The sequence below is a fragment of the Buceros rhinoceros genome, unplaced genomic scaffold (genome assembly GCF_000710305.1).
Source record: "Buceros rhinoceros silvestris isolate BGI_N320 unplaced genomic scaffold, ASM71030v1 scaffold15077, whole genome shotgun sequence".
Classification (NCBI taxonomy): domain Eukaryota; kingdom Metazoa; phylum Chordata; class Aves; order Bucerotiformes; family Bucerotidae; genus Buceros; species Buceros rhinoceros.
The window spans coordinates 1-22,449 of record NW_010420577.1 but is presented as its reverse complement, the minus strand read 5'-3'; the positions used below and the strand labels follow the sequence as shown (position 1 = coordinate 22,449).

At 35.8% G+C, this 22,449-nt stretch overlaps 1 protein-coding gene across 1 annotated transcript in view; it reads right to left on the bottom strand.

Moving 5' to 3' along the window:
• The window catches only part of RYR3 (ryanodine receptor 3), a gene marked incomplete at both ends in the record, with an annotated part of 117,924 nt that extends 96,649 nt beyond the window's left edge, over nt 1-21,275 (bottom strand). The window contains 18 exons of the mRNA XM_010139358.1: nt 399-564; nt 1,117-1,277; nt 1,636-1,672; nt 2,372-2,556; nt 3,745-3,953; nt 5,440-5,614; nt 6,294-6,499; nt 7,415-7,562; nt 7,942-8,101; nt 9,932-10,015; nt 10,477-10,580; nt 12,154-12,258; nt 12,469-12,685; nt 15,347-15,539; nt 16,828-17,069; nt 17,696-17,829; nt 20,417-20,535; nt 21,180-21,275. Of these exons, the coding sequence (XP_010137660.1) occupies nt 399-564; nt 1,117-1,277; nt 1,636-1,672; nt 2,372-2,556; nt 3,745-3,953; nt 5,440-5,614; nt 6,294-6,499; nt 7,415-7,562; nt 7,942-8,101; nt 9,932-10,015; nt 10,477-10,580; nt 12,154-12,258; nt 12,469-12,685; nt 15,347-15,539; nt 16,828-17,069; nt 17,696-17,829; nt 20,417-20,535; nt 21,180-21,275 (2,741 nt within the window). The remainder of the gene's footprint in view (nt 1-398; nt 565-1,116; nt 1,278-1,635; nt 1,673-2,371; nt 2,557-3,744; nt 3,954-5,439; nt 5,615-6,293; nt 6,500-7,414; nt 7,563-7,941; nt 8,102-9,931; nt 10,016-10,476; nt 10,581-12,153; nt 12,259-12,468; nt 12,686-15,346; nt 15,540-16,827; nt 17,070-17,695; nt 17,830-20,416; nt 20,536-21,179) is intronic.
• Nucleotides 21,276-22,449: the final 1,174 nt, after the last annotated feature.

Genomic DNA, 22,449 nt, shown 5'->3' with positions numbered 1-22,449 from the left:
TAAAGTCTAATTTTGACCTTACGTTAAATCAAATAATTATTTCTGCTGTATCGTATAACAGATTTTGTTGACAAAAAATATTTAAAAAAAATAATTGAAGATATAAATTGAGATTCTGTACCACAAGACTTGAGAGGCAAAAAGATATTTTTCTAAACATATCTACCTCAACAGTCCTTCCTCAACATTTGAAACAACTATAAGAAGCTGGAAAAATGCAGCCTTACAAAAGAGAGAGAAAGAGAGAAAAAAAAGAAGGGTAAAGCAGAGTAATATAGGAAAACATGTTATTGTCACACCAATAGCGTTCAGTTAGATTTCTGAACAAGAAAAAACAATGTTATAATGGCATCAAAACAACCAGCTTACTAGTTAGCTTCCTGAAAATCTGATAATACCTGGTAACAAGTGCCAAGCTCTTTTCCATTGGCTGTGAACGACAACATTCCAGTAGCCAGGTCAACAAAGCATCCAATTTCTAAATCAACATTACTGCGACCTGATCTCTGGGAATTAGCAATTACTTCTCCTCCCCAAACCATATAGCAATTGCTGCGCTTCACGCTGAAAGAACAGCAAGAACAAAGAAAACAAATTACAGGTCACGCTGAACTTGACTTAGTATTGGATAAAGACGTGCTTTTCAGTGGAGTAATAGTTGGAGACCCTCACAGGCGCCTGTGCTGCTTTTAGTTTTGTCTTCTGAAGCCCGTTTCTTTAATAACGATGTCATCATGAGAAAGGGATCAGACTATGCACCTTTCCCCCTCCCCCCTTTTTTATAATTATGAAACAATTTCAGATGCTTCTTTGTATCTTTGTAAGATACGTTAAAACAAATAAGAGGTTCATCCACAGTGACCAAATATGGATGTTAAAAGAAAGAAGCATGACAAAACGTTCTATCAAACAGCACATTAATGATAAATACACTCACTTCATAATGTGTAAATATATGTAAAACACATTCACATATAAATCAGCACAGATCGCTCCTACTCCATAATCAATTTTCATATTAGTTTATGTTTACAATATCATCAAGTGTGTGAATAATTCATTTTTGAACAACAGCATAAAAATACGATATTTAATAAGTGATAAATAAATCCATACCTTTCATGGACCCTCCCTCTCTCATCACCTAAAGTAACTGTCACTGTACAATTTTTATTTAGGTCAAAATTCTCACTGTAAAAATGATAGTCTGGTGTTACCCAGCCAACCCAGACACAGGACGGGTCTTGGCCAGCAAATATCCGCAGTGAATAAAAATACTGAAAAGAGGAAAAGAACATATTAGGAACAGAAATCTAAATTATTTCAGCAAGGATTACTCAAACAGTGATTAAAAACCCCTCCTATATATCAAACTTGCATAAGAGTAACTCGCAGTCTGTTAATAAGCAACTTAAAATGCTCATATATTTAAAAAACCAGACTAGTTGTTTAAGACAGTAAAGTTTATGCCTCAAGTCATACAACTCTGAGCATTATTATTTATACTCAGTGTTACATCAGAGCAACTTATTACAAAGGCTTCTTTCAACAGAGCAGTTTCTAATGAACATGCTGCCATGACTAAATCTACTTCAAAATGTAAGAAGAACTAAGCATCTCAATGTTTTTACTTACTGTAGTAGAAGGAGCAGCAATTTCTTGGCTGTGTTTTCTAAAGACAAAGGAACAGCACTAAATTAGGTTGGTTTTTTAAAAAAAATAGTAAAGAAAGTACTCATTATAAACTACGTGTACTTGCAAGCTAACTCGTGTATGCTGGGTACTGAGAAGAGCAAATTAAGTATGCAAGGACGCACAGGATACAAATATATGCCCAACATTAATGAGTTAAGGTGGAGAAGAGATAAATTTACAGCAATTAACTAAAGATTAAGGCAATGCTGGAAGGTTCTGATCTCAATAGCACCTGATATCTTTAAAAATCTGTTTTATAATCTATTTTTCTTTGCATAGGTTAGCCACTTTTCCAGTAACATGAGCTATGGAACAACAACGCAGATGAGCATTAATCCAGTGTGCAAAAGATTCTGAGCTGGTTTTCCAGCCTAGCTGCAGAGTTTTGCAAATCCCGACAATTCTGAAAGCTGCTTGGCAACTAATAACTACAAAACTTGTGATGCACCTCTTCAGAAGCTGTTGTCTCTTGCCCAAATATAGCATTCTGCAGCCAAGTTGGGTTACGAATTTATTAAAACCATCAACAACAACAAAATACCAATAACAGGCATCCTATGCTAGCGTGTGCTTGGTGTAAAAACGAGTATGAGTGTACAACAATAATGAATAACAAATAGAACATATTACATTTACATTGAGAGCATGAAACAGAATAACTAAACCCAAGCCTAACCGTTTTTGGAAAATATCAGATGAGGCATTTTCCACACCCGTGCTGAAGTTGAATGATGAGTGGAACTCAATCGGCATACTCAGACGACAATATATCATGTCTGAATTGCTGTTCTGTGTGCCAAACGTTTTGTGAGTAACTTTTAATCGAGGTGGACTCTCAATGGTTCCATCAATTCTCCATATCTAAAGATAACAGAAATAATTTTAAAATAATACTGTTCCACGAAAAATGCTGACAACTTTCATTAAGCAACTATAGGATGGGATAACTAAGAAACAGTTATTAAAATGAATTAATTTTAGAACTATCCAACTTTCTTCTCTAACATGAGACCAAGAGAAGCAAGAGATTCAGTAAATTGTGACTGCAGTAAATATTTTCAAGTAGTTCCATACAGCATTTTAAAAAAAGGGTATAGATTTTATTACATTAATTCACTTTAAGTGCATAAGTCATTGAAAAAGCTGCTTCACAAGTATCAGTAGCTTTCTACCAAAACAAGGAGAAATATCAGATGATCATTATGAAGTCTGTAACTGGTATTACTATTTTCCCTTGTGCTGAAAAAGTGAGTATGCTTTCAAACTCAGTGGTAGGAACACGTAAAAAATTTTTGAAGATAAGAATATAGTTGAAATTATCCTGATTAAGTGAAAAAAATTCTGAGATCATTCAGCTGGAATTCAGTGAAGTGTATTTTGTTTAAGACAGAAATGTTCAAAGACAAGTATTAAGGACTAATTGGCTAAATTTAATTAAATGGCCTAAGGATTACAGTAAAAAAACTGATCAGGAATTCAAACATATAATTGCAAAATATATTAATCTAGAATATTTTATACAAAACATAGACTATATTATTCTGCTCTAGAGTACATCAGTTAGGGAGCTGTGGAATTCTTATCACGGTGCATCAGAACCATTAACGAAACAGGTACAGTAAAACGCCCTCCACACTAATGAAGTGGACTAAATTGGTTTCGGTATAGCTCACCCTTCCATTACCTTAATTGTTGCTGAATTCAGCTGAACAATTTTTAGATATCTAAAAAATATATAGTAGAGAAGGTGTAAAAACAAATGAAAGTGAACGTAAGATAGGATGGTTCTAAGAAATCACAACTGACATGTTTCAAGCAGTTAACCACAACACCACACATTAGTAAGACATATAACAGAAAGACAGGTATACCCATACTACCATAAATGAAGCTGGAGATAGACAAGATCATCTAAAATTATCTAAGAGTGACTTAATAGATTTATACGACGAACTATCTGATGACAGTAAGTCTTAGTAAGGATTTAATGTCTCAGCTTGCTAAACAAACAGTAGATAAACAGGTGTCTCCCCTAACATGTAACGTTACCTCGATGTGAGGATGATTTTTTGGCACATTGACAAATGTTGGTAAGCGTTTACTAAACCACATAGCAACATCTCGGTTCATGTTGACCGCGAAAGGTTCGAAACCTTCTTGAAGGCCACACATTGTATAATACTTGAATGTACTGGCGTCCATTCCAAGGTTCATACGACCAATCTGAGATAGTCCCAATGCACAAATTGGAACAAAACCTAAGAAAACAACACAACAAGAACAACAAAACCACAGTGATTTATTTTGGGAACAAAACCATGCTATTTTGCATCCATCTAACGTGAACTAAACTTTAGCTCCTACAAATAATGCACATGAAGTGATGACAGTAGCAAAGATTTAAAGCCACCTTAAATACTAGTATCTAAGTGCAATATAATGACCACCAAATCCCCTGAGGATGTAAATAATGAATGGGCATTACACGCACTATCCCATTTATTTAAACATTAAACCAGTTTCATAATTGTTATTAGTAAGTAGAAGTAGATTTGTGAAAAACAAAAAAAGTCAGGTGATGTCCCGGTTTGGGCTAGACTTCCTTGTTTTGAGTTCTGGTCCAATATAATTATTCCCTGCATGTACTTTAACCCCACATTTAATTGGTTAAAAGAGGGTCAGATGCCCTGTTACGTGTTAAGGCTTCAGGTGAAGACGTAGTTTTGTGGACAATCAGGTTTGAAAAAACAGGATTTGCTCAAGGCAGTTATTCATTTCTTAGAAGACTCTGTTATCTTCATCGTTTTTAGACTAATAAACATGCCTCCGTACAATGGGTTGGACACTGGAAGACAACCTTGGCTAGACCAAACTTCCTAACAAATGTTAAGTATGCTCTTTGAGGGCACTGACGTTCCAAAAGGACTTTGAAATGAGGCTTAGGTATCTTGGTACCTGTGCTAAAAATTCATTATGTCATCAGTAGCTACAAATTTATTGCCGACCTTCATCCCTCTGTCATTCATGATGAACAAATACACATTCTTTAATGCTGGCATTTTTTACAGCTGAACTTTTTTGGTCTCCATATACCTGTAGCAGCCAAGAGACTTGGGTTGAAAGCCTGTTGAATTATTTCTCCATCTCTCACAAAACAGAACTTGGCACAACTTCAGGAAAAAGTCCATCAACTAAAGGAGAAAATTTCTCTCCTACACTTCAACCGTAAGCCTTCAGAAAAGCTGTCTTAAGGCAGTTCCTCATTCTCCATCATTAGAAAAACTGTATCAATGGCCAGACCAAGGAAGGACAGTGAGAACTGTGAAGACTTCTGGCAATTACTAATGGGCGTGAAGCTACTACTGGTTGGAGAAGATAGGCTTCCAAAGAAAACGACAAAATTAAAACAAAAGAGTTTGAAAACATTCCCTGCCTCCTTCAGCAGAGATGCTTATTATTACCACTTCTTCTTAACACTGCAGTTTAGCCCTGTGAGTAAGCCTAGCAAAGCTCAAAGAAAATTACCCATTCTGATCACTGAAATCCTATTAATATCTACTTGTGGTTAAAGGAAAAAAAGAAATTTGTGTCATATAAGCACTTTTAAAATAAATTTTTTATGACATCAATGTGTAGCACACTCTAAAGGCTCACATCAGTGAAATACGATTTCTCAGCTCACTAGGCCATTATAACAGACTAGTTTTTCTGCTTTTTGTTTTGTAACTGTAAAAAGAAAATTACCATTTTGTATTCCAAAGTCAGCAAATGCAAGTTCTGAACCTTTACTGGTTATAAGCAACTCTCCATTCAGAGTAAAGATAATTGATTTGTCATCCAAGTTTATCATACAACCAACCACATCTCCTGGTTGCCAGCTTCGTCCAAAGAATCCACTGCCTTGATGCCAACGCTGGCCCTAAACAAAAAAATCAAGTAAATAAACACCATGCTAAAGCTAAAAAACAATACCCAAAATAAATAAAGTAAAACAAACAAATATTTCACCTTCCAGGATCTCAAAGTAATTTGCAAACAGTACTGATCATGGCATTCAGGTAATTAATTTAATTACTATTTTAGTTATTTCACATAGGGAAACAAAGGCACCCTAACTTCAGCAATATGCAAACAGCGATTTAGAACCTGGGTGATAACCATTGTTCACTGGATTCTAGTTATCACATGCAGCGTCATTATCATAGGAGTCAAGTTTGGGAAGGAAGAATGTGCAGAAAGCAGAAAACAAATAAAAGGGAAAACACAACTGTGGTTCTCTCTTCCAGTAGTTGTTTTTGTAAAACACCACTTATAAAAAAAGGAAATGAATGCGGTATTTTTGTTTATGCCTACAACAGACTTCTTCAAACAGTTTGGTATATCCTAGGAAGATAGATACAAACCAACACACCTTTGTTAGCATAATTTCAACGACCAGAACCTAAATGCAGATACTATCCATCATGAAGCAGAGCTCAGAGATATCTTTAAATGATCAAAAATACTCCAGGAGTTGATCTGGAGTATACAGAGGAAACCTATAATGTAGTTCCCTGTTTGGCCTGTTCTGAGGTCAAAAAAGATAAAGAAGTACTGACTTTGCTTCCTTCAAATACAAATGCTTGGTCATCAGCTCCCAGCTCCACGTCAGGTCGACAGCCTGGCCTGGCCCAGCCAACACGCATATCTCCACCAGTCACAGCTTCAAACTCAAAGTACCACTTCCCAGTCTTCACTGCGTACGATCGTTCTACTCTGAAAAACCGTATCTTGTCGATGCTGACTTTTTCCACTGTTTGGACAGCTGTAAAAATAAAGAGAAGAAACCCCACCTTCTACACTCAGATGAAATTATAAATGCCATTGCTTAGATTCTCAACTGTTCTCGGTATTTTCTACCTCTGAAAACAGCCGTTATCCACCACTGCATGTTTAAGAACCTCCACAGTAAAGGAGGAACAGTAACCAGCATTTGGAGGCAGCACATTCTAATTCTGTGCAGGGTGAGCGATTTTCTGCTATTTAGAACCAGAATTTTTCAAAGTATCCCTCAATGCAAAGCCCCAAACACAAAAGTGACTGGAGGAAACCTCAGAGGTCTAAGATTACTACGTGATGCCATACAAATACAATCCAGTGCAACGATGCAGTATTACAGTACAACCAAATACTTCCCAAGTACTTAGTTGTATGATTTACACAAGTCACTACATTAAGAATTTTGAAAGTATCAAATAAGTTTTTTTGTTTCAGTTTGGACTTTTGTCAAAAAATTACCGTGGTATAGCAAATAAAAAGAAAAACTTCTAAACAAATTTCTGCTGCTGATTTCAACTTTTAAAAATTACCAAATTTGGTGCACTTCTTTAACTACTTCTCTAGAACTGAGATTTACTTGAATTAGTTAAATCTAATCCGCATATCCTGTAAAAAATTCCTTTAAATGAAACTTGTATTGTTTTATTTCTTTCATTATTTCCAAATAAAAACCAGTATGTCCACCCAATGCTCCAGATTTTCTCCAACCTAAATGGAAATTAGAATTATCATATCATTAACTACAACCAACCTTTTTGCAAAATACATCTACGTAAGATACACTGCAAAAATACAGTAGTGTTAATTCACATGTTATGTTTTCCCTATCTATTCAGTGGTTTATGTTCTTTTCCCAGCACCGAGGGGGGAAAAGGCCATGATTCTAATTGACAGTACATACCCATCTCTTGGTCAGGTGGCTCAATACTATAACCATAGCCTGCAAAAGTTCTAACAGCTTCACGAAGGCTGTCTCTGTTTGATTTTTTAGTACGTTCATCTAATAATGCATATGGCACCAGCCGAGGATTACGTTTGTTCTTAAGATCCTAAAAGGGGTTATAAAAAGGAACAAGAAGAAAACTGTGTTTAAACATCACAAAGATTTTATATAATGAGACAGAGTATATTCAGAAATAACGGTAAGATTACAGGAGACAAACAATACTGATGAAGAACTGTTCTATGAATGTAAGCCAGTTTGTGACATAAACATAAAGCTAAGAGTGAAAGAAAGTAATGGAAATACATTCTCCTACATCCTGACAATCCACCCAGACTTGCATGGGCAACGCTTCTTCTCCTGCTCCCCACCCCCTCTAACTTTTCCAGCTGTTGCACAACATTCACTATTTATCCAGCTGACGTTCTAGAAAACAAAATCTCGTGTTCTTTACTTATTCTAAACACTTCTAAAGAAACCCTTACCTGCTGAATGCCATAGGTCCATCCTTGCTTTATTCTGTCTTTTGCCCAGACATTATGTGCGTTTTCTGCTAGTTTGTCAACTAGAAATTCTTGAGAAGGTGACAACTTCACATCAGAAAGATCAAGAGGGGCAGGTTTATATCCGTTTGACATCATGTAACTGTAAGTCATTGAAGGAAAACAGAGAATCAAGATATCCCACTGATTGTATCTTAAGTTTTCTGTGTGGGCTTTGGAGGGTGGGGTTCACTGTCTCTCTACACTTTCCAAACTCCTACTCTCCCATTTCTTTGCAAGATTTGGTCATTGATGAGGATATAAATTGTATTCTAGCAGAGAGTCTCATTTTCCACCTAACTTGCATCCTATCTAATTAAGACCTGTGTGTTCATCCCTAAACAGCTGCTATGAGAAGACCAAATTGTTATTGAGTGAGTACTCTTTATGTCTTCTTTTTATATTTGTCATTTAAACCTTCCAAGTAATTTCAAGATCTGCATGATTTCTTATTAAAACATCTTATACATTACTAAGGATGGTATGTTTTGTATACTAGTCTGTAAAGATTGTGTTACCATTTTTCCAACAGAAGAAAACATATTTTACCTATAGTTCTTTCCACTTTTTCATTGAATTATAATTTTGGTAGTTTTTTTGGTAGTATATTACCCTCTCCAACCTTTTCACACAATATAAAGACTGCTCTGCTGGTTTAAATATACAAAGATTCTCTCTTGCTCAATCAGATCATTTTCATTTGTTAGGATCATTCATGTAGGCAGTAGATATTTTATCAAGAATCAGAAATTGAGATCTATTTTTTCTGTTATTGCAAACAATAGTATTGAAACAGAATTATAATAGACTGCCTGCAGTATGAACCTCGGGAAAGGTTCTTTTTTCCTTTTTTTTTAAATTAATGCCAGCAACTGGATCAAGATTACAGTCTCCCATATAATAAAACCATTTATTTTACTGCTCTCTTTAAAAACATAACTTTGTTTCTCACGGATAAAGCTCTTTCAAGGTAAAAAAAAAAAAAAAAAGACATCTTGTGAGTTGATAAACTGATGTGAAATGGCAAGTATCCAAATCCCTGTTTCTGTCTTCAGGTTTTCACAGAAACAGAATATTTTGGCTTGGAAGGGACCTTTAAAGGTCACATAGTCCAATTCCCCTGCAGTAAGCAGGGACACTTTAACGAGATCAGGTAGCTCGGAGTCCCCTCTAACCTAACCAAATGTTTGCAGTTTTGTTTTCAGGACAGGGCTTTAATCTGACCTGGGAGGACTCCAGAATCCCCACAGGCAAGGCTAAAACACACATGTAATCCTTGATTAATCTTCATCACTTTTGGAGTGATTACTGCTGATGACTTAGAGATGTCTAAATAAAAAAGAGCATTAACTATTTGAGCTCTGATTGCCATAGTTTGGCTACCAAATAAAAATTCAAACAAAAATCCCACTGTCTTTTATGCAATAATATATGTATGTACATTTCCCATAAATGTGCAACATTATAAGAACAGTCATTTTCTTTTCTTTAAGGAAAAGCACTAATAATGATGTGCGCATGTTGAAAAAACTTTACTTGGAGGGGAGGGAGGAGAGGTGCAAATTGAAACAGGAGTTACAGGAAAGTCATTTACCCTGTTTTTCGGAGATCAATTTACCAATATATGCACATACCGCTCGTATGTGAGAGGAAAGCACAGAAATGTTGCTTTTAGCTATTCTAAGTTCATGTAACGCAGATATAACTCCATGCAGTTTAAGTATGTGACTCTTTGTGTCTCTGCAAGGTGATGAAATGCAGCGGTGTTCACAGCCAATCATCATCATAGGTAAGGTATGGACCAACCACGTGCTCTGTAAGCCCAGACTGGGTATGGGGTTCATATCAAGTCTGTTTAAAATGACCTCACAATGCCTTTAATTAATATCCTGTAGTTACAAATGATACATAATAGTTATCATAAGGTACGTACTTTTTAGGAAGTTTGACTTTTTTGAGATCTTCCTCAGCTGCTGGATGAGTGTGAACAATGTGACATCCGAGGGCCAAAAGGGTTCTGCCAACGTAAAAAAATGGTAATAGTGAAACACATTATAGTGCTCATCCATTTTATACACTTCTTTTGGTTTTAGTATAAATACGCAGAACTAATGATATTTAAAAAACAGGGAAGTTACTCAAAATAATGGAATTTCAAAACCCAAATAACTTAACTTATCAAAAATAATAAATAAAACCTTCAAAGTCTAAAAAGGTACAAATCTGTGGCTCGAGAGTTATGCCACTTTATTAAAACCAGCAGGATTTGGTGTTACATTTTACTTTGTTATCTCTGTAGAGCCAAGATTTTTCTAAACTGCTCTAAATGTGTTCCTGAAACTTCACGTAAAGTTAGCACAACACACTTTGAGTGAGATATTCTAATGTTTTATATCTTACAGCAGCATGAAGTGCTAGAATAAAAATGAAAAAAAAAAAAACCAAACACTTTTATTTTTTTTTAATTTTAAAGCTCACTTGAGGGTTTCAGTTGACATTTGTAGATTATAATTCTTCTCTGTCTCGGGTAATTTTGAGAATTCCACAAGACAAGGATGATGCCTTTTATTATCATCCCGTATCTGTAACAAAGCAACAGAAAACATTACTTTCCTGACCCCAGATTCAAGCCAAAATCAGAGTAAAAAATTCCTTAATTCTTTGCAATAATGAAAACATTGTCAACAGTACCATTTATCTTTGTTCAGTGAGTTACTCATCATTATATAAACGAACTTTCCCGTTATTCATCATCACGCACACTCTAAGTACTCCTCAAAAACCAACAGAACCAGAAGAAATACAGCTATTGAATGTGTTCTGCATAAACACACGAAACACAAGAAAGCGAGCCCGTAAACTCGGTGAACATCGCTAATGCCTATTCGAGCAACATATGCTCAATGGAGCACAACGTCATCTATTGCACCCATTCTGATTCAAACATCTTCAAAAAATCATTTGGTAATGTTTTCCAGATTCTACTGGAATCACAAAGCAAAGCACTCTTTTTCCAATATCTACATAAGTATTTGAATACTTCTCTGACTCTTAATTAAACAAGCTCTTTCACTCAATGCCAAGTGCCTCTATCCTATTGCTGCTAAGAGTCAAGCCATTTCACATACAACATTTTCCAATTACCAAAGCTCAGAAACTTTAAAAAGGTTGGTAAAGCTCAGCATTTCCACAGCAATGTCTTTTTTGCAGATAGTATGATTACCAATAGTATTAGTATGTTACCAATTTTAGCATACTTGTTGAATTTAACTTATTATTCTGAATACAATATTCTTGCCCTACCCTTTTAATTGTTTTTCATTCGATGACACCCATTGCGTAGGGAATGCCTTGTCATACGCATTTAAATCATGTTGACCAGATAGCCTCACTCTCTTTGAGCTGTTAGGTTATACCACATTGTAAGAGATCATTATAATGGGAAGTTTTAACTGTAACTAATTAAATTAAAAACCTGAGCTTTGAGGAATTTGAGTGTATATAAAAGTTACCAAAGTCTTGAATCCATTATTAACAGAAGCAAATTTCCACAATGGATTTTTTGCTTGTTATCTCTTTGATCCCCAACACTAGAGTAATCAAAGAGTTAGTTGAGGGGTTACTCACCATTGGTATGATTTTCAGAAGAATTCAATCCTATTATAGCTCCTAAGTTTCTCAATTAAGATATTTTTTCAAATACAAGTATGTACTTCAGTTTTATTCCAAATTTGCCTTCTAATCACTAGTTAAGGTGTTAATCTCCTGCCAGCTTACATGCCCATCTATTGTTAGTAACGTATGGACCACCATTAAATACGGTGTTCAACTTTCAAGTCCAGGTTTTCTGATAGATCATCATCATCGTGGCTTGGCTTCGCGGACGAAGATTTGGGAAGGGCTTTCCCCATGCTTACTGCAAGCGCGCTGATGGCTGAAAAGGCCAATGCGGGATAGGCAAGACCGGTTGCAAAGAGCACAGCGGAAGGTCTCCTTGGGTGGTACAGTCGAGGCACGGTTCTTTCTGCACTGTCTTTTCTCCTCAAGACTGGTTTTACGTGTGCTCTCAAAGGAGACAGCAGCGTTACGTATGGTGTGTCTCCAAATTTAACCTAACATACACGACTGTACCCAGACAGGGCATTCAAAACATACCTTGCCATATGTCCAGCCCAGTTCTATTTTATTCATTCCCCACAGTTCATGAATGTTTTCAGCTAGTTTATCCCTGATCTTTTCAAGATGAAAAGGAAGAGCAACCTAAGAAAAGAGCACAACAGTTCCACAAATAAGAGAAGGTTCCAGTTACCACACCTGGTAGATCCAAGATCATCTAGTTCAGTTAAACACACCACAAAGCACAAATGATGAACTGCTAACAAAGGGGGCAAGCTAGCTTAGCTTTTATATTGTCACTTTAAACCTTGTTAAGACGTGTTTTACGATCCCATTATCGCATACTGAACATACCTGACTGGTGTCTATTGGACAAGGGATAAAGGAAGCCTGGGAGAGGAATTGCGTTGTACCCAGCAAATCCCTCACCCCTTCAGAATCTCTCTTATATTCTTTCACTGGTTCCAGTTTCATCTTCTCTTTTGGAAGCAATGCTTCATAACAGGGAGCATAGCCAGCCGGAGGCAGGAATTTAAACTCTCCATGACGTCCACCCAGTAAGAAACGAACTCTGTGTAATTTTCAATGAAGAAATTATGCTCTTAAACAGTCGGCGTATACTAACATTAGAAAGAAATCATTTAGAAACTTACATATTTATTTGAACAGCGTTTACAAAAAAGCAGGGGTATTTCATGCTTTGACAGATACTGAAGAGTTACCAAACATTCACACTAGCAGACACTATGAATAACACCATCACCTAGCCACTATTTTTTTAAAACTTGTTTTGGCCAAAGCAAAACTAATTATTAAATGCAACAGCGTATTTTAAAAAACCTGTTTCTTTCTTAAAAACAAATGGTTGTAAATTGTGACCTTTTTAATGCATGGAAATTATTTGGAAATACAGATCTATTTTAAATTGGACTGTTACTCTAAAATGTTCCATATACGCCACTTAAAAGTTTTAAAATAACTTCTCAGTGCACTCATGCAGGCAGTTGGCACATGAGAAAAAAGCCAGAGGATATGGTGGAAAAAACCCCTCCCACTGTAAACATTATACATAAAGCAAACAAACAAAATTACATCAAATACTACAAATAGAATGAGTTTCAGAACTGTTACTATTAAACAATAATTAACTCCTACAGTTTTCTGTTTCTCCTCTGACACATATTTTTCATATACATTTAAAAGTATACCAGGAAAACCAACAAAGACAAAAACTATCCAGCTTCATACTGTGGTCTTCATGTAGAAGTAAACAACCGCGGGAAATGAAAAATAGTTGTTATCTCTAGGAAACAGCCCATTACTTACACTTCTAGAAAAACTAGAACTATCAGATCAACATATTCCACTGACAGTAAGAGACATTAATAATATACAAGAGGAGAAAATTTAAGACACACAAGTTTTCTCAAACAGAGTGTATGTAAGTACAAGTCACTAGTAGAAAAAATGGATAGATAAGGAGAAAATGTCTAAAGAAAAAAACCAAAAAACAGAAAAAAGGAAGCAGTGTGGGTAAGCAGGTGCTGACAAGGGTTAAGAGAGGAAAAACTGATGATGGAATGATGAAGCAGACCTGGAATCAAAGACTGAGAAAGTAGAGGAAAAGCAGACAAGCCACAAAAGAAGTAGAAACAGAAGAGTTTGTGCCCAGTGTAGAACACTCTCCTCCACTCACGACCTCAGGATTCCCATGTAATAACATTTCCTTGGTATTAACAGACACAGAAGGTGACATGCAGCCTGCTATTGCCATCAGCACTAGTTATGTACATATTAACTACAAGGAAAAATGCCATCACAAAATATGCAAGCAACATCAAATAAGAAAGAAGAAAAATAATTATGCCTGTTTAGGCAGATTTCTTACAGAAAAAAGATAATCAACTTTTTCAAAGCTCTTGTACAAATGCATTTACAAATAGGGTCACTCCCAGAGAATAACAGAAATTGATTTATTAAGCCATTCCCAGGTCTTCTTAATTCTGTTTGGTCTCTGTTAGTATTCTCACTTGGGAGGTACTCTTAAGCATGAGATACTCAAAGTATTTATGTATTGATCACAGAAGGAAACGCCCGCAAAGAACTGGTTATCTGGTTTACTTCACCTCAGAGAAACAAAGATATTTTCTTAACTGGTAAATGCATGATCCATTTATAACCTGAGCTTTCTTTCACATACGAAAGCTATATCCTGTCTTTTCTAGCACTACTGAACCCTCATTTCTCACAAATTACCATGTATAGGAGAAACATCCTTTAAACAAGAGCTAGCCCTTTGCCACTTTTCACTCTTTCTCGACCATCGCTTACTCTGCTCCTGATTATCACCTCTAAGTTTGGCATCTAGTCCATTAGCATTTTTTCATAGTGAAAAATTTTCATAACTTCTCCATATGTTACGTAGCAATCACGCTCAGCCTCCAAAAGACAGGAAAATCCCAACGCTCCTTAGTGAAGAACACTCCTGAATTATCTTTATGTCTTTCCTTCCTAAAACAGTTGCCTGTCAATACCTGCAATAAAGGTGCTCTAAGATGAACTGAAGAGCAATTTGTCATGTTATAACGACAGGGCAAGAGCTAGTCTTTGGTTGTGTCACCTTTGTAATCCTAACACGAGGTTTTTGGTCACTGAGGATGACTGACATTTGCAGAGGATTTTCTGATTGAATTCAAGGTAAGATAACAATAGAAGCCTGAAAATGCTAAGTTCAGTCTCAATACTTTAGCTACAAAACAGGTAAGAAATGGGCAATATTAGTAATGAGATTCCAAAATTGCTTCTCATCCGTTCTTTGTTTTTCTGCTGTGAATATAGTATCAGTTTTCATGATCATTTAGTTTCTTTACTTCCGGCTGAGAGAGCCAGTGAGAATTATAATTAGTGCCAAGTGTGGTGCTGTGTCTCTACTGAGCTTTTTTTTTTCACTGCTAAGTGGAATGAGACAAAATTAATTTTTCCTAGGTCACCAAATACCCTTAAAACAATAATTTTCGGACACTGTGACTTGGTCCAATTGCTAACTGATTCTTATTTCACCCTTAAATGAAATCATCACTAAACAAATCAGAACTTTCCTGCCTCCCCCCTCCCAGCTGCCGGCTGGCCAGAACTGTTACAATAAAAAGGAACAAAACCTACATGAATTTGGACAGTATTTTCTGTGACAAGACAGTGTAGAAAACGATGATTAAAATTAGGCTGTACTTACTTTACTCCTGCTGATAAGCTTACAACAGGGAAGAAAAACCCTTCTGTACTGAAGTTCTCAAACATTCCTTGTACAGGCTGTCCATTAATGCGGAATGAAATGCTGGGCACACCTAAATCCAGGCAGCAGCTAACCACATCTTCAGATGCTAATAAATGCTGATTGACAGATGCTACAGCTCTGGGTACTCGACCTAGGGTAAAAATATTCAGTAATCAAAAGCTTTAAGCAGACTCTTACAGGTTTAATGATTTAAACAGGTTTAACAAATTTCCTTAAAAACACCATCAAGGTTTTTGTTCGTGGTCATGAAGACATGATCTTGCCTTCATCTGTTTTATGAATGGTTCTGCTTTTAGAGACAGACAGTGAATCAACATTCTTCAAACTGAGTGAATCACTTGAGACCTCTGACACTGTCCTCAAGACAGAACGTGCTCAGCTGAAGTCACACAAGTTCGCTGTAGCCTGATCCAAGAGTACTGAGGCACAAAAAATGGGAGTGACCTCTTTATAAAGCTAACATTGACAAATCCATTTTTTTCTTTAGTTATTCGTGAAATATCAGATACCCATATCTGTGATTGTTCAGTGGTGAACAGGTTGCCCAGAGAAGTTGTGGATGCCCCATCACTGGAAGTTGTCATGGTCAGTTCAGATGAAGCTTCAAGTGTCCTGGTCTAGTGAAAGATGTCCCTGCCCATAGCAGGGAGCTTGGACTAGCTGATCTTTGAAGGTCATTTCCAACTCAAACCATTCTATGATTCTATAATTCACCACTTCTTCACTGCAGTACTGAGAGTCTCCTAGATTACTACACACATTAAGAAACATTCCTAGAAAAATTCCATTTTTTTCTGCTAAGATAATTTTAGACAATAGTATGAGAAATTTTTTTTCAAACAGCATAGCAACTACAGGTTTTTGGTTTGATCTTATACCACAGAAATTCATGTTCTAAAAACAACCAAAGTTGGTAATGCTGTAGCAATTCTTTTTTCTACTTGTCAAAATTATCTTTTATGAAACTTTTTATCAAAATTTAAATTAAATTTGTTACATTATTAATAGATGTGAGGACAATAACGTCGTTTTACTTTGACTGTAGATACAAAGTGAAAGAATAATGCAAATATACACCTATATACCATGAATTTGTCTGAGATCAATACATCCCTTGAGTTTTGAACAGATAGACTCAAGTCAGTACTGATACAGATCAGGAAAATGTCATTTTGTGATCAAAAATCATGAAAACAGAGGCGATCTCCTAAAAAGCCTAACTGGTAGAATTTGGTATTGACTAAAATCTCAGACAAAAACTTGGATATGAAATTCTAAATAACTTCATGGCATCCTGGAGTTCTGAATGTAGCTCACTATTAAACAGCATGTTACACACACACAGGCACCGAAGGTAAAGGTAGATAACTCCTAAATGCAAGAATAATAGAATAATTGGAAGTGACCAAAGTACTCACCAGACCATAGATGAAGGCCATCAAACCCATAAGAGTACAGGTCATCGCCAACACCATTGCCTCCCCATCCTTCTCCACCTCCAGGATAGGGGGCATAACCTGAAGTAGAGGCCCATCCAACTCGTAAATGGGTTGGTTCTGCCGTCAAGAACGGATCAACGTGATCAATTATTAACTCAAAGTACCACTTCTTGTATTGGGCAGAGCCCTCAGCAACACCCAAAAATATGTTTGGCCTTATGCTAAGAAAGAAAATGTAAGCCAGTTAGTGTAAACGTAAAATGCGACGTGTGAATTATAATGCTGTAAAAGTCAAATTCATTTTGCAAACAGGGTAAGAGTGTAGATGTCCACATTTTGCTTACAATATTTAAAACAGCGACCCATTTTATGACTTTATAAAGCAGCTGTAGAATCATCTGCTAAAGTGTAAGTTCCATGCTTTGAAAAACTTATAGTCAAAAGAGGAATAACAAGACCATTTCCTAAAACTGAAAAAACAGGAGTGAGTTTGGCAGGAAGACAATTCCCTCTTAAAATATACAACGACTTAAACGCTCTGTAATAATTACTAGCAAAAACCATGCTCTGTTTTCAGTAAGAAACTAGCAACCTTCATCTTTCTATTTCAGTACAGATCTTACTATTAATTAGCAATTTCTATTTGAGCACAGTTTCCACCACAATTGCCATATTGTTAGTAAAAATGGGTTTTCCAGAAGTTTATACATAAAACACTTCCTAAAGTGTGTGTCTCAATACTGAAAGCTGTGGAACACCTCTTAGGTTACAGTATTTTCTTCAATTAATTATTGAAGACATGTAAGTTCCGTTTCTTCTAATATAACAATAAAACATGTCACTGTACCTTGTCACATCATTAATCAAACGTGTTTGCAAGAGTAAGTCTCTTCTAGGCAGTAGATTGTCAGAAATCAAGTTTTGATTGGCACGAACTGCAATTCCATTACAGACGCAGAGAGAGCAAAGCACATCGAGAACCTTAAAAACAATACCAGATAGTTGGGTAAAGGCAGCTGCATATACTAGTATTCAGTTGTCAGCTTAATTTATATTCAGAACAGACCTAAAGGAAGGAATATAATACACATTATCATTATTGTTCTTTAAATATTCTTCACGTATATGGACTGAGCGTAGTCTGTATTACTGATGGAGGATATCAAACATTTGTGGAACACAAATTCAGAACACAGGGTTTGCAAAATGCCTCAAAAAGCCTTCTTTTGAGATGCCTTATTCTCATTTCAGTTAGCAAAAGCAAAGCTAGAACAGCTGTATGTCAACTCTTTACAACTCTTTTAAATAAATCTCATTAAAGTTTTGAAATATGAAATGAAATCTTTTGAGGAATTTACTGCAGCAAAATTAGTGGACAATTCTCAACTGGAATTCTCAGACTGCTTACGAATCTGTTCGGAAGCATGTGTTTGATATGAGAAGTAACTCATTTATTCCTAAAATGAAAAATATTTAAAAGAATTCACTAGAAAGCAAAACAGAGTTTCAGAAAGAAGTTATTCTAAAACTTCAGCTTTCTTTTTGGTCACAGTCTGAAAAGTGAAGGAGATCGACATAATCACAAGCAGATATATTGAGAAATTTGTGATGTCCCAGCCCATGAACTTTCCTTTCTACCATCTCTGCTACTGGACAGAAGAGTCTATGAGAAGGATAGAGGTAGTAACTTCAACAGCTGCAGAAACTCTGACCAGTACTCAGCAGTAAAGTGTCGTAACTCAGAATTTACAGAAGAGTTCAGTTTTGACCTGAGATCTATGAGGTTAAGAGAACTGTGTTTTTCCACTCTGGTTTTATTCCTTACCCCTCACCCCAGCCCCTGCCCCAAGACCTCCAGCAGTGACTGTGTGTGGGCTTTGTTAGTATATCGGGGTTCTGGAAGTGGAATGGATGAAATCTAGATTTATACAGATATATACCTAATAATACCTAATATTTAGGTAATGCCTAATATATTTAGGTATATATCTAATAATGTATTTATTAATATCTCTCTCCCTTTTCCTATCTCTCTCCTACCCAAATTTAAGTGATTGATTTACAGTTCTCATTGTTATCTGAATTGAATAAATTTTCTTTCACTTAATCCAAAAACCTGCTTTTCTTGTTTCTTTTCCTTGCCCGGAGTCCTAAGTCCCACTGTCTTATCAGCCTGCACCTTTCAACTCCTTTGTTTAGCTCTGGAGAGATAGTATCTTTCCTAAGGCTGTATTTATCACTTGAAAAACCTTTCGGTCCTTTTCAAACTGCGACAACATATAAACTGCTTAAATAATCTCTGTGCATTTGCTGATCATATTTCTGATGCAAGGCTTTTCGTTTAAAAATCCTTCAAACCAGTAATTTCCAGGACAATTTTGGTTAATAATTATTACTGTTTCTTATTTCCTAAATCACAACAGAATTTCTAACCTAGCAGGAGAACAAGATCTACTGAGCACCTAATAAATTCATTACTTCACTACTTACTGATGTTTCGTCAAAGATATTACAGGTGGAAACACACAAATAAATCCGTTACCCACTCTAATTCTTCTCCTGTACATATATTCCTTTTCTGCTTTGATTTCCCACTACAAGGCCTACATTAAGATGCTCCGGCTGAAAGGTTCTCTTTGAAGGTGACTGGCACACCGCAATAATCCGGCTAACAGCTGAAAATAGTGAATTAATAGCTGAAAATAGAAAATTACTGCAATAACTTCAACTTTTTTTCTTATGCCTATTTATATCAGTTCATAACCCTTAGGACATGCTTAAAAATATTTTTCCCCTTTTCCATATCTGCCTTTGGCTGGGTTCTCCTGGTCATTTCAGCTCACTAAAACTTCCTTTGTTCTTCCTCAGGTTATCGGTCTTTCAAATGAAATTTTAACTGGTGAAGGAAACTCAAGCAGAAAATCACATATAAAACTCTGTCCTCCCTTGTGTTGTGATGTCCTCCTGACTGCAGTGAGAAACTGGGTTTTTTTTTTATTCTTTCAGAATAAATTGCACATTGATATCTAAGGTAATATTCACCATTATTTCTTTTGGAACAACTCAGGGGTTTTTCTTCTTTCTCTGACCACTCGTGCTTCCGGGTATTTGGATTATTTTTCCAATTTCTTGTTTTATTTTGTTTTTTCTGCTACTATTATTATTACTCATGTTAGGAATTACTTTGCAGGATTTAGTTAGTTCTTTCTGCAGATACAACAATGGTAGTTCACTGCTTCTGCAGAGCTTTTGCAAAGAAAGCTATTCTGTCCATGTGCTTACAGCCACCAGAATGCTTCATTTTCTCGTCAGATCCAAAGTTCTGACTAGTTATCAATATTTCTTAACTATTTGCTTGTACACCTAATTGCTGTATTTGAATCTGAAAAGCAATTATATATTACACATTTTTTAATCTCAGCAAACAATTTTGCAGATGTACTTCAAGGTTATTTTAGTCCTTTAAAGGTAGCAGAATCACATATTCCCATGTAGATATTTCTGTGGGTTTTTTTTTTCATGAATCATTGTAAAATTATAAACACATCCTTAGTTTTTCCAAACATACCTTGTAATTGCGTCCGTGTTTATCCAACAACGAAATAATGGATTTGATGTGGTCCTCGGCTATTAAATTCAAAGCTTCTGGGCTTTCAATCAAGATGCAGTGCAACACTTCCAAAATACCTGTATGAAGGCCACAGAGCTAATGTCATTAAATCATCTGTGCAACTGAACACAATCTAAAAGCCCAGTAAATAACAGAATATCTTAAGAGATGGTGTCTTTCCTCTAGCCTGAAAGGAGAATAAAAGCACTTTTAAAGAGTGTTGATACGACAATGATGTGAACTGTATTAGACATAAAGGCATTGTGAAGCGGTTTTCCTTTGAAAATAGCCACCCTTTTAAAACCAGGTTTAGCTCCTTCTTTTCAATGAGACAGATGTAATATTCTGATATTTTGTTTTACAGCCCATATTAAAAAAACCCTTCTATATACACATGTGCTATTTGTACTTGTGCCCACAAACACTGGTGGTGTTCAACAGCAGCAGTGGGATAGGATTGACACTGCCAGACCCAATCCACTAGTTCTCCCACATTCAACACAGACTGGTTGTGGTATTGCCCTTAGCTCACATATGGAACCAAAACATGCCACAAAAATGTCTGTTTAAATGAAATACTTTGCTCAATTAAATAAAACACAGCACATCTGTTTTCTAATGCATGTTATTTCCGAGGAAAACTGCTTTGACATTTATCATGTCCGACAGCTGTTGTGTGGTGCACTGATAGCTAATTGACATTGATAACAGTGAGCCTCACCTGAGGAAGATTCTACTCTGTCCAATTTACTTATCAGCCAATCGAGGTTTCTGGAAAACTGAGTACAATTGTTTCTGTTGCCACGAATGAGAGCAGCTGGAAAAAACCCACAAGGTGTAATTTTATAATGGGAAATTTACTTTTTAAATCACCAATGTTAATCATAAATATTTAAGACAATTTGTTGAACTTCACAAAATAATAAACAGACAAATACTAAACACGCATATGGTAATAAAGAATTAAGATTTTCATTAATTTAAATATCAGCAAGTGACTTAATTTCTAAGAGCTTGTAGTTTTTGACGTTGGTAGGATAAACAAGAATTTCAGAAAAAAACATGCTTTATTTATGCCTTATTTTATTGTTAAATTTAAATAGAAATTATCCACCACTCTTGTTTGATGCCAATGTCAAGCACTGTTATGATCAAGAGGCTGAGACTACTTTTTCTATTTATTTCTATGAAAAAGTGGGAAGATCATATGCAGAAGCCTAAGCTCAAGTGCAGGCTGGGTATAATGCTCATTGGCTCTGCTTTCTGATTAAAACATGTTATAGAATGAATAGCTTTTAGTCTTGAGCAGCGCAGAACCTAATTTTATTTGACTGCACTCTGAAAGTTCATCATCATTCAAGTATTTCAAGCAATACTGATTTTTTCCTTCCAGAAGTCATTACTGAGTACATAAAAACAAAACCCAAAGCCTCTTGTATGCAATTGCCAAGGATCTTTATTAAGAAGCATTAACTTCATATTTAGTTCACCAAAACAAGTGTGCTCAAGTTGTACTGGCAGAAGAAAAAATAAATTCAGAAAAGGCCTACCTAACACTAAAGAGGTTTTTTCATCAGACTTTCCTTTAAACTCTTCAGACTGCAGTAAAATGCAGGCAATAGTATCTCATTACTTAGTAACGCCACGAGAAGATTTCACCACAAGCACCTGCGTGTCTGTGCTGTGTGAAAAACCTCCTGCTTCAAAGCACTCCCATTAGTTTATTCTTGACCTATCTATTGACACGTGTATTTTCCTACGGTTCAGGACTAACTTTCTTTGTAATGAATGTAGAATTAAATTAATTAAACTCCATCAGAAGATATGATGCTTCTAGAAGAACAATTACGCAACTTAGCTATCAAAATAATGACTTAAAGAAACACACAAACACGTCCTTCTACTTTATAATTTTGGCCCTACTACAACACAGAGTTGAAAAAATATTTTAATTTCAGTTTTTTATATATATAATTATTTTTATTAACATT